Here is a 13,514-nt window from a genome sequence, read left to right as displayed (position 1 = left end):
CAGGTATAGGGTCACAGGTGCAGGGCACAGGGGCAGGGCACAGGTATAGGGTTACAGGTGCAGGGCACAGGGGCAGGGCACAGGTATAGGGTTACAGGTGCAGGGCACAGGGGCAGGGCACAGGTATAGGGTCACAGGTGCGGGTCACAGGCCTCGTTAGGGTCTGATTTAGTCTGCAGGCCAGAAGCAGTAGGAGAGGCCCTACCTGCAGAGCTGAAAGCGAGATTGCATTCTCACAGCAAAGGTAACTGAGTGCCTCCTGTACTACTGCTGGCCAAGAGCGTGTGTCAGGCAGCCTGGTACCCGGATAGCTAGGGTCCTCCAAATGTATTAGACAGCGCCTAGCCGGGCAGGAATTACTTTTATAATGTTTTTGCATGTGCCTAAGCCAAGGCTGAATTTGTGTTCTGTTTTGCAAGTGTGAATAAACACTTAAGTTGGACTTTAAACCTGCGTGTGTCCCTGCTTCCTGCACTGCTACCAGTCAACTACCAGAGCAATTCCCCACAGCGCGGACATGATGACTGTCACTCAGCTTTCCCTGGGTGTGATGGGCAGGAGATCCCACCCATCTTTCCCTGTGTCTGTACTTTAGATCTGGAATTAGATTTATGAACCAGATGTAAAAATTGCAGCAAAAACTACAAAAAAAACGAATCCGAGGACTTTTGTGGGACCTAAAATCTTCATCATTATTCTTCAAGGAAAACGCAAGGAACCAGACGGCTCCAGGAAATGGCGGAGAAACTGCTGGGACTGTGCCTCCTGCTCCTCCAGGGAGGTAAGTGCTGGGGGGGCATCTACCTGCAGAACTCACCTGGAAATACCTGGGCTGCAATACCACTCATGGCCACCAGGTTATGGGGTTACATAGAGAAGATAAGACCCAAAAGCTGAGAGCACAAGGGGGACCCCCGGCCCTGGTCTGCACCCCAAACCCTCTAGGACGGGAGGAATAGGTCCGACTCTATGATCCCAGGTCCGCCCTGAGGAGGGATAATATGACGCCGCCACGCCCCAATGACACAACCACGCCCCAGTGACACGGCCACACCCCAGTGACACAACCACGCCCCAGTGACACGGCCACACCCCAGTGACACAACCACGCCCCAGTGACACGGCCACACCCCAGTGACATGGTCACGCCCCATTGACACGGCCACGCCCCAGTGACACGGCCACACCCCAGTGACATGGCCACGCCCAACGGTTCTCAGGTCACCCCCTATGTCATGTACGCGCCCCCTTACTCTCATCTCCAGGTGTCCCCGAGGCGTCCAGTGAGAAGATGACGGCTGAGGTCGGGAAGGACCTGTCTCTGTCCTGCGGGGACCATAGAAGCGGCGATACCCCAGAAATTATATGGAACAAAGATGGAAACTTATTCATAAAACACAACAAATGGGGAACGACACACGGCAAGAACTCAGGTAAGAGGTTCTGCAGCGACCGGGCTCCTCCTATTATAGGGTCACCTGCTTGATAATCACCCATGTGACGCAGAAATTAAAGGAACCTTCCACTCGTGTGACTATAAGTACATAGTAATCTCATCCATAGTACCTGGTATATATATATACACCTGGTGCCCAAATGCTGGAAACTTCCACCTGTTTCCATGTGACAAAATGGCAGATTACACAGAGACACGCCCCCTGCATGAAGGAACTCTGATGATGTCATCAACATGTGATCAGCTGCTCATGACATCATTACCGGTCCTGCTAAGTGGGAATTAATATACATTTTTTTTCTGAAAGTGGACGAGCCCTTCAATAATTAATTCTGTAAAGAAAAGGTTTTTTTTGTATCAATTCCTCCAGATTTTTTTAGATCTCTGCTTCCTGTTATTCTATAGAAAGCTGCACGGCTCGTTAGATCCCTGGTCATGTGATGTCACACAGGTGCACGGCTCGTTATACCCCTGGTCATGTGATGTCACACAGGTGCACGGCTCGTTATATCCCTGGTCATGTGATGTCACACAGGTGCACGGCTCGTTATATCCCTGGTCATGTGATGTCACACAGGTGCACGGCTCGTTATATCCCTGGTCATGTGATGTCACACAGGTGCACGGCTCGTTATATCCCTGGTCATATGATGTCACACAGGTGCACAGCTCGTTAGATCCCTGGTCATGTGATGTCACACAGGTGCACGGCTCGTTATATCCCTGGTCATGTGATGTCACACAGGTGCACGGCTCGTTATATCCCTGGTCATGTGATGTCACACAGGTGCAAGGCTCGTTATATCCCTGGTCATGTGACGTCACACAGGCGCAGGGCTCGTTATATCCCTGGTCATGTGACGTCACACAGGCGCAGGGCTCGTTATATCCCTGGTCATGTGATGTCACACAGGCGCACGGCTCGTTATATCCCTGGTCATGTGATGTCACACAGGTGCACGGCTCGTTTTATCCCTGGTCATGTGATATCACACAGGCGCACGGCTCGTTATATCCCTGGTCATGTGATGTCACACAGGTGCACAGCTCGTTATATCCCTGGTCATGTGATGTCACACAGGTGCATGGCTCGTTCTATCCCTGGTCATGTGATATCACACAGGCGCAGGGCTCGTTATATCCCTGGTCATGTGATGTCACACAGGTGCACAGCTCGTTATATCCCTGGTCATGTGACGTCACACAGGCGCAGGGCTCGTTATATCCCTGGTCATGTGATGTCACACAGGTGCATGGCTCGTTATATCCCTGGTCATGTGATGTCACACAGGTGCACGGCTCGTTATATCCCTGGTCATGTGACGTCACACAGGCGCAGGGCTCGTTATATCCCTGGTCATGTGATGTCACACAGGTGCAGGGCTCGTTTTATCCCTGGTCATGTGATATCACACAGGCGCACGGCTCGTTTTATCCCTGGTCATGTGATGTCACACAGGTGCACAGCTCGTTATATCCCTGGTCATGTGATGTCACACAGGTGCATGGCTCGTTCTATCCCTGGTCATGTGATATCACACAGGCGCACGGCTCGTTATATCCCTGGTCATGTGATGTCACACAGGTGCACAGCTCGTTATATCCCTGGTCATGTGATGTCACACAGGTGCATGGCTCGTTATATCCCTGGTCATGTGATGTCACACAGGTGCACGGCTCGTTATATCCCTGGTCATGTGATGTCACACATGTGCACGGCTCGTTATATCCCTGGTCATGTGATGTCACACAGGTGCAAGGCTCGTTATATCCCTGGTCATGTGATGTCACACAGGTGCACGGCTCGTTATATCCCTGGTCATGTGATGTCACACAGGTGCAGGGCTCGTTATATCCCTGGTCATGTGATGTCAGACAGGTGCAGGGCTCGTTATATCCCTGGTCATGTAATGTCACACAGGTGCAGGGCTCGTTCTATCCCTGGTCATGTGATATCACACAGGCGCACGGCTCGTTATATCCCTGGTCATGTGATGTCACACAGGTGCACAGCTCGTTATATCCCTGGTCATGTGATGTCACACAGGTGCACGGCTCGTTATATCCCTGGTCATGTGATGTCACACAGGTGCACGGCTCGTTATATCCCTGGTCATGTGATGTCACACAGGTGCATGGCTCGTTATATCCCTGGTCATGTGATGTCACACAGGTGCACGGCTCGTTATATCCCTGGTCATGTGATGTCACACAGGTGCATGGCTCGTTCTATCCCTGGTCATGTGATGTCACACAGGTGCACGGCTCGTTATATCCCTGGTCATGTGATGTCGCACAGGTGCACAGCTCGTTATATCCCTGGTCATGTGATGTCACACAGGTGCAGGGCTCATTATATCCCTGGTCATGTGATGTCACACAGGTGCACGGCTCGTTATATCCCTGGTCATGTGATGTCACACAGGTGCACGACTCATTATATCCCTGGTCATGTGATGTCACACAGGTGCACGGCTCGTTATATCCCTGGTCATGTGATGTCACACAGGTACGCGGCTCGTTAGATCCCTGGTCATGTGATGTCACACAGGTGCACAGCTCGTTATATATCCCTGGTCATGTGAAGTCATACAGGTGAACGGCTCGTTATATCCCTGGTCATGTGATGTCACACAGGTGCACGGCTCATTATATCCCTGGTCATGTGATGTCACACAGGTGCACGGCTCGTTATATCCCTGGTCATGTGATGTCAGACAGCTGCGCGGCTCGTTATATCCCTGGTCATGTGATGTCACACAGGCGCAGGGCTCGTTATATCCCTGGTCATGTGATGTCACACAGGTGCACAGCTCGTTATATCCCTGGTCATGTGATGTCACACAGGCGCAGGGCTCGTTATATCCCTGGTCATGTGATGTCACACAGGTGCACAGCTCGTTATATCCATGGTCATGTGATGTCACACAGGTGCACGGCTCGTTATATCCCTGGTCATGTGAAGTCATACAGGTGAACGGCTCGTTATATCCCTGGTCATGTGATGTCACACAGGTGCACGGCTCGTTATATCCCTGGTCATGTGATGTCACACAGGTGCACGGCTCGTTATATCCCTGGTCATGTGATGTCACACAGGTGCACGGCTCGTTATATCCCTGGTCATGTGATGTCACACAGGTGCACGGCTCGTTATATCCCTGGTCATATGATGTCACACAGGTGCACAGCTCGTTAGATCCCTGGTCATGTGATGTCACACAGGTGCATGGCTCGTTAGATCTCTGGTCATGTGATGTCACACAGGTGCACGGCTCGTTATATCCCTGGTCATGAGATGTCACACAGGTGCACAGCTCGTTATATCCCTGGTCATGTGATGTCACACAGGTGCACGGCTCGTTATATCCCTGGTCATGTGATGTCACACAGGTGCACGGCTCGTTATATCCCTGGTCATGTGATGTCACACAGTTGCATGGCTCGTTATATCCCTGGTCATGTGATGTCACACAGGTGCACGGCTCGTTATATCCCTGGTCATGTGATGTCACACAGGTGCACGGCTCGTTATATCCCTGGTCATGAGAAGTCACACAGGTGCACGGCTCGTTATATCCCTGGTCATGAGATGTCACACAGGTGCACGGCTCGTTATATCCCTGGTCATGTGATGTCACACAGGTGCACGTCTTGTTATATCCCTGGTCATGTGATGTCACACAGGTGCACGGCTCGTTATATCCCTGGTCATGTGATGTCACACAGGTGCACGGCTTGTTATATCCCTGGTCATGTGATGTCACACAGGTACGCGGCTCGTTATATCCCTGGTCATGTGATGTCACACAGGTGCACGGCTCGTTATATACCTGGTCATGTGATGTCACACAGGTTCATGGCTCATTATATCCCTGGTCATGTGATGTCACACAGGTGCACGGCTCGTTATATCCCCGGTCATGTGATGTCACACAGGTGCACGGCTCGTTATACCCCTGGTCATGTGATGTCACACAGGTGCACAGCTTGTTATATCCCTGATCATGTGATGTCACACAGGTGCTCGGCTCGTTATATCCCTGGTCATGTGATGTCACACAGGTGCACAGCTCGTTATATCCCTGGCCATGTGATGTCACACAGGTGCACGGCTCGTTATATCCCTGGTCATGTGATGTCAGACAGCTGCGCGGCTCGTTATATCCCTGGTCATGTGATGTCACACAGGCGCAGGGCTCGTTATATCCCTGGTCATGTGATGTGACACGGGTGCACAGCTTGCTATATACCTGGTCATGTGATGTCACACAGGTGCACGGCTCATTATATCCCTGGTCATCTGATGTCACACAGGTGCACAGCTCGTTATATCCCTGGTCATGTGATGTCTCACAGGTGCACGGCTCGTTATATCCCTGGTCATGTGATGTCACACAGGTGCACGGCTCATTATATCCCTGGTCATGTGATGTCACACAGGTGCACGGCTCGTTATATCACACAGCTCTGATTGCTCTCTGTGGCTCGTGCACCTGTGTGACATCACATGACCAGGGTTAGATTTCTATTTGGTAAACAATGAAGCTTTTCTATAGGATGACAGGAAGCAGAGATCTAGAAAATCGGGAGGAATTGATACAAACAATATGAAGCATTTGCAGGAAGTGGATACATGACATTATGGTAATTCTTAGGTTTTCCCTTTATCGGTGTCTGCGCAGGGAGCGGACACTTCCAGGTCTTAGTCCGCAGCTCCATTAATCTGGAGACAAAACACGTGAAGCTGGAAGACGCTGGGACCTTCACCTGTGTAAGAGCCGGGGAGGTCGTAACCACGCTGGAAATCTTTGTCTTTCAAGGTAAAAGTCACAACAAGGTTTTTGTTTTTCTCATTGGTTTCCTTTTAACCCTTTTGGGCTCAGCGTCCGATATATCGTACGCAGAGCTGATGCCGGTTCAGATCAAGATCTGAGCGGAACCGGCATCGGGATTATGGGGGTGTCGGCTGTAACTAACAGCTGACACCCCAATGTAACACCCATGGGCGGTGTATGTGCACAGGCTGACACTGCCCACACCCGGCTATACATCAGTATTATACATCAGTATTGCAGGATATTATCATGAAGAAGCAATCAGATGGTTCATGTCCCATTGGTGAAAAAAGTGAAAAAAAAATGTTATTCAATAAAAAATAAAGTAATAAATAAATCAATAAAACTGCCCATAAGCCCCATAACATGTAAAGAGACGTATAACCCCAAAAAGTCTAAATCATAAAACAAACCCCACATACATGGTATCACCGCGTCCGGAACAACCCGTAGAATAACAGTAAATAATTATTGAACCCGCACGATGAACGCTGTACAAAAAAAACTGTAAAAAACTGCCAAAATTTGGATTTTTACCCATTGAATCCCACAAAAAATGCTATAAAAAGTGATCAAAAGAACCTCTGCACTCCAGAATGATCCTGGTGCAAAGTACAACATGTCCTGCAAAGAACGAGCCATCAACCAGCTCCGTAGCCACAACAGCTAAAATGTTCTGCCACTTGGAAGAGGCAATGCAAAAATGATTTTCCCCACATTAGGGTTTTATTTGGCAAATTTAGTAAAACATTAAAAATAATATCCGAATCCCCGTGATCGCAGCGACGCCTAGAATAAAGATCCCAGGATTATTAAAAATAAAATCCAGCACAGAATTGATGCTTTTCTACTCCTGCCCTAAAAAAAAGTTCCTAAATTATCAGCAATGGGAGAAACGGACCCCAAAATGGTGACACTGGGAAAAGCTTCTCATCCCACAAAAAAAATGCCGTCACATGACCCCAATAACGGAAAAGCGAAAATTTTATATCCTACAAAAGCGGCCAATGAGGAAAGTAAAATCCTGGCAGCTGCAGGTCCCTCCTCCCCTCCTGCACCCCGCTGTGCCCCAATAACACAAGTAACAGCCACATGTGGGGGTCTCTGCACTGGGGAGAAGTAACGGCCACATGTGGGGGTCTCTGCACTCGGGAGAAGTAACGGCCACATGTGGGGGGTCTCTGTACTCGGGAGAAGTAACGGCCACATGTGGGGGGTCTCTGCACTGGGGAGAAGTAACGGCCACATGTGGGGGGTCTCTATACTCGGGAGAAGTAACAGCCACATGTGGGGGGTCTCTGCACTCGGGAGAAGTAACGGCCACATGTGGGGGGTCTCTGCACTCGGGAGAAGTAACGGCCACATGTGGGGGGTCTCTGCACTCGGGAGAAGTAACAGCCACATGTGGGGGGTCTCTGCACCCGGGAGAAGTAACGGCCACATGTGGGGGGTCTCTACACTCGGGAGAAGTAACGGCCACATGTGGGGGGGTCTCTGCACTCGGGAGAAGTAACGGCCACATGTGGGGGGTCTCTGCACCCGGGAGAAGTAACGGCCACATGTGGGGGGTCTCTACACTCGGGAGAAGTAACGGCCACATGTGGGGGGTCTCTGCACTCGGGAGAAGTAATGGCCACATGTGGGGGGTCTCTGTACTCGGGAGAAGTAACGGGCACATGTGGGGGGTCTCTGCACTCGGTAGAAGTAACGGCCACATGTGGAGGGTCTCTATACTCGGGAGAAGTAACAGCCACATGTGGGGGGTCTCTGCACTCGGGAGAAGTAACAGCCACATGTGGGGGGTCTCTGCACCCGGGAGAAGTAACGGCCACATGTGGGGGTTTTCCACACTCGGGAGAAGTAACGGCCACATGTGGGGGGTCTCTGTACTCGGGAGAAGTAACGGCCACATGTGGGGGGTCTCTGCACTGGGGAGAAGTAACGGCCACATGTGGGATGGTCTCTGCACTCGGGAGAAGTAACGGCCACATGTGGGGGGTCTCTGCACTCGGGAGAAGTAACGGCCACATGTGGGGGGTCTCTGCACTGGGGAGAAGTAACGGCCACATGTGGGGGGTCTCTGTACTCGGAAGAAGTAACGGCCACATGTGGGGGGGTCTCTGCACTCGGGAGAAGTAACGGCCACATGTGGGGGGTCTCTGTACTCGGGAGAAGTAACGGCCACATGTGGGGGGTCTCTGCACTCGGGAGAAGTAACGGCCACATGTGGGGGGGTCTCTGCACTCGGGAGGAGTAACGGCCACATGTGGGGGGGTCTCTGCACTCGGGAGGAGTAACGGCCACATGTGGGGGGTCTCTATACTCGGGAGAAGTAACGGCCACATGTGGGGGGTCTCTATACTCGGGAGAAGTAACAGCCACATGTGGGGGGTCTCTGCACTCGGGAGAAGTAACAGCCACATGTGGGGGGTCTCGGCACTCGGGGGAAGTAACGGCCACATGTGGGGGGTCTCTGTACTCGGGAGAAGTAACGGCCACATGTGGGGGGTCTCTGTACTCGGGAGAAGTAACGGCCACATGTGGGGGGTCTCTGTACTCGGGAGAAGTAACGGCCACATGTGGGGGGTCTCTGCACTGGGGAGAAGTAACGGCCACATGTGGGGGGTCTCGGCACTCGGTAGAAGTAACGGCCACATGTGGGGGGTCTCGGCACTCGGGGGAAGTAACGGCCACATGTGGGGGGTCTCTATACTCGGGAGAAGTAACAGCCACATGTGGGGGGTCTCTGCACTCGGGAGAAGTAACGGCCACATGTGGGGGGGGTCTCTGCACTCGGGAGGAGTAACGGCCACATGTGGGGGGTCTCTGCACTCGGGAGAAGTAACGGCCACATGTGGGGGGGGTCTCTGCACTCGGGAGAAGTAACGGCCACATGTGGGGGGTCTCTGCACTCGGGAGAAGTAACGGCCACATGTGGGGGGTCTCTGCACTCGGGAGAAGTAACGGCCACATGTGGGGGGGTCTCTGCACTCGGGAGAAGTAACGGCCACATGTGGGGGGTCTCTGCACTCGGGAGAAGTAACGGCCACATGTGGGGGGTCTCTGCACTCGGGAGAAGTAACGGCCACATGTGGGGGGTCTCTGTACTGGGGAGAAGTAACGGCCACATGTGGGGGGGTCTCTGCACTCGGGAGAAGTAACGGCCACATGTGGGGGTCTCTGTACTGGGGAGAAGTAACGGCCACATGTGGGGGGTCTCTGCACTCGGGAGAAGTAACGGCCACATGTGGGGGGTCTCTGTACTGGGGAGAAGTAACGGCCACATGTGGGGGGGTCTCTGCACTCGGGAGAAGTAACGGCCACATGTGGGGGGTCTCTGCACTCGGGAGAAGTAACGGCCACATGTGGGGGGTCTCTGCACTCGGGAGAAGTAACGGCCACATGTGGGGGGTCTCTGCACTCGGGAGAAGTAACGGCCACATGTGGGGGGTCTCTGCACTCGGGAGAAGTAACGGCCACATGTGGGGGGTCTCTGTACTCGGGAGAAGTAACGGCCACATGTGGGGGGTCTCTGTACTGGGGAGAAGTAACGGCCACATGTGGGGGGGTCTCTGCACTCGGGAGAAGTAACGGCCACATGTGGGGGGTCTCTGTACTCGGGAGAAGTAACGGCCACATGTGGGGGGTCTCTGTACTCGGGAGAAGTAACGGCCACATGTGGGGGGTCTCTGTACTCGGGAGAAGTAACGGCCACATGTGGGGGGTCTCTGCACTGGGGAGAAGTAACGGCCACATGTGGGGGGTCTCGGCACTCGGTAGAAGTAACGGCCACATGTGGGGGGTCTCGGCACTCGGGGGAAGTAACGGCCACATGTGGGGGGTCTCTATACTCGGGAGAAGTAACAGCCACATGTGGGGGGTCTCTGCACTCGGGAGAAGTAACGGCCACATGTGGGGGGGGTCTCTGCACTCGGGAGGAGTAACGGCCACATGTGGGGGGTCTCTGCACTCGGGAGAAGTAACGGCCACATGTGGGGGGGGTCTCTGCACTCGGGAGAAGTAACGGCCACATGTGGGGGGTCTCTGCACTCGGGAGAAGTAACGGCCACATGTGGGGGGTCTCTGCACTCGGGAGAAGTAACGGCCACATGTGGGGGGGTCTCTGCACTCGGGAGAAGTAACGGCCACATGTGGGGGGTCTCTGCACTCGGGAGAAGTAACGGCCACATGTGGGGGGTCTCTGCACTCGGGAGAAGTAACGGCCACATGTGGGGGGTCTCTGTACTGGGGAGAAGTAACGGCCACATGTGGGGGGGTCTCTGCACTCGGGAGAAGTAACGGCCACATGTGGGGGTCTCTGTACTGGGGAGAAGTAACGGCCACATGTGGGGGGTCTCTGCACTCGGGAGAAGTAACGGCCACATGTGGGGGGTCTCTGTACTGGGGAGAAGTAACGGCCACATGTGGGGGGGTCTCTGCACTCGGGAGAAGTAACGGCCACATGTGGGGGGTCTCTGCACTCGGGAGAAGTAACGGCCACATGTGGGGGGTCTCTGCACTCGGGAGAAGTAACGGCCACATGTGGGGGGTCTCTGCACTCGGGAGAAGTAACGGCCACATGTGGGGGGTCTCTGCACTCGGGAGAAGTAACGGCCACATGTGGGGGGTCTCTGTACTCGGGAGAAGTAACGGCCACATGTGGGGGGTCTCTGTACTGGGGAGAAGTAACGGCCACATGTGGGGGGGTCTCTGCACTCGGGAGAAGTAACGGCCACATGTGGGGGGTCTCTGCACTCGGGAGAAGTAACGGCCACATGTGGGGGGTCTCTGTCCTGGGAGAAGTAACGGCCACATGTGGGGGGTCTCTGCACTCGGGAGAAGTAACGGCCACATGTGGGGGGTCTCTGTACATAGGAGAAGTAACGGCCACATGTGGGGGGTCTCTGCACTGGGGAGAAGTAACGGCCACATGTGGGGGGTCTCTGTACTGGGGAGAAGTAACGGCCACATGTGGGGGGTCTCTGCACTCGGGAGAAGTAACGGCCACATGTGGGGGGTCTCTGCACTCGGGAGAAGTAACGGCCACATGTGGGGGGTCTCTGTACTGGGGAGAAGTAACGGCCAAGGGGTTAACAATTTTCCTAAAATCTGTGTTTGATGGGGGGGATTTTAAATGTTAAATATTGAAAATTTCATTAAAAAAACAAATTATCCCCAAAATAATAAATTCTGAAAATCCGGAAAAGCGATATTCGATTTGTAGCCGTGAGACATCAAAATAAATTCTTCAGATATTTCAAAATGTTATTTAGGTGGTAAATCTTCTGCCTGAAAACGCGATGATTTCCGAAAACGCGAATCGGGCCCTTAGTGAATGACCCCCATTGTAGTCAATGCCCTGCGCAGGTGTCTGGTCCACATAACGGAGCTCCAGAACCGGCTCTATTACACAGGTTAATCACCGGACTCACCCGCTGGTTTCCTGAGGCCTTGGAGGTCCGGTACATGGAAAGTTCTGGTTCAGGGCCAGAGACAGAATTTCCTGAAGCATTTGTTAATATTTTAGTCTTAGCAGAACCTTCTGATGTCCTCATCATGACCGAGGACCTGAGGCTCAGCGTGAAGTCCTCTACAGTCCAGGGTCTCCGTGTATCCTGGTTGAAAGACGGAAAACCAATTACAGAAGGACCGAGCCTGGAAAAGACGAACGTGACGATAGAAGAAAGCGGCGAATACACCTGTCACATAACAATGAACAATGGCGTCCAAACCAAGATCTCCAAAACCATCAGCGTGAAAGGTACAATGTGCTCAGCTCCACCTGCTCTATAACATGCTGCCTGCAGATAGGATAATATGTACAATCTGCTCAGCTCCTCCTGCTCTATAACATGCAGCCTGCAGATAGGACACTGTGTACAATCAGCTCCGCTCTACCTGCTCTATAACATGCTGCCTGCAGATAGGACACTATGTACAATGTGCTCAGCTCCTCCTGCTCTATAACATGCTGTCTGCAGATAGGACACTATGTACAATGTGCTCAGCTCCTCCTGCTCTATAACATGCTGTCTGCAGATAGGACATTATGTACAATGTGCTCAGCTCCTCCTGCTCTATAACATGCTGCCTGCAGATAGGACACTATGTACAATCTGCTCTGCTCCTCCTGCTCTATAACATGCTGCCTGCAGATAGGACACTATGTACAATGTGCTCAGCTCCTCCTGCTCTATAACATGCTGCCTGCAGATAGCGCACTATGTACAATCTGCTCAGCTCCTCCTGCTCTATAACATGCTGCCTGCAGATAGGACACTATGTACAATCCGCTCAGCTCCTCCTGCTCTATAGCATGCTGCCTGCAGATAGGACACTATGTACAATCCGCTCAGCTCCTCCTGCTCTATAGCATGCTGCCTGCAGATAGGACACTATGTACAATGTGCTCAGCTCCTCCTGCTCTATAACATGCTGCCTGCAGATAGGACACTATGTACAATGTGCTCAGCTCCTCCTGCTCTATAACATGCTGCCTGCAGATAGGACACTATGTACAATGTGCTCAGCTCCTCCTGCTCTATAACATGCTGCTTGCAGATAGGACACTATGTACAATCTGCTCAGCTCCTCCTGCTCTATAACATGCTGCCTGCAGATAGGACACTATGTACAATCTGCTCAGCTCCCCCTGCTCTATAACATGCTGCCTGCAGATAGGACACTATGTACAATCTGCTCAGCTCCTCCTGCTCTATAACATGCTGCCTGCAGATAGGACACTATGTACAATCTGCTCAGCTCCTCCTGCTCTATAACATGCTGCCTGCAGATAGGACACTATGTACAATCTGCTCAGCTCCTCCTGTTCTATAACATGCTGCCTGCAGATAGGACACTATGTACAATCTGCTCAGCACCTCCTGCTCTATAACATGCTGCCTGCAGATAGGACACTATGTACAATCTGCTCAGCTCCTCCTGCTCTATAACATGCTGCCTGCAGATAGGACACTATGTACAATCTGCTCAGCTCCTCCTGCTCTATAACATGCTGCCTGCAGATAGGACACTGTGTACAATCTGCTCAGCTCCTCCTGCTCTATAACATGCTGCCTGCAGATAGGACACTATGTACAATGTGCTCAGCTCCTCCTGCTCTATAACATGCTGCCTGCAGATAGGACACTATGTACAATCTGCTCAGCTCCCCCTGCTCTATAACATGCTGCCTGCAGATAGGACACTGAGTACAATCA

The 13,514-nt window shown here is 52.5% G+C and overlaps 1 protein-coding gene across 1 annotated transcript in view; it reads left to right on the top strand.

The window, feature by feature from the left end:
- Positions 1 to 13,514, top strand: part of CD4 (CD4 molecule) — a 64,451-nt gene that overhangs the window by 30,920 nt on the left and 20,017 nt on the right. The window contains exons 2-5 of the mRNA XM_072129651.1: positions 705 to 781; positions 1,266 to 1,433; positions 6,142 to 6,279; positions 11,822 to 12,055. Of these exons, the coding sequence (XP_071985752.1) occupies positions 736 to 781; positions 1,266 to 1,433; positions 6,142 to 6,279; positions 11,822 to 12,055 (586 nt within the window). The 5' untranslated portion in view covers positions 705 to 735. The remainder of the gene's footprint in view (positions 1 to 704; positions 782 to 1,265; positions 1,434 to 6,141; positions 6,280 to 11,821; positions 12,056 to 13,514) is intronic.

Source organism: Engystomops pustulosus, chromosome 11 (assembly GCF_040894005.1).
Source record: "Engystomops pustulosus chromosome 11, aEngPut4.maternal, whole genome shotgun sequence".
Classification (NCBI taxonomy): Eukaryota; Metazoa; Chordata; class Amphibia; order Anura; family Leptodactylidae; genus Engystomops; species Engystomops pustulosus.
The sequence above is the reverse complement of the archived record's forward strand: the minus strand, read 5'-3'. Positions and strand labels throughout refer to the sequence as shown.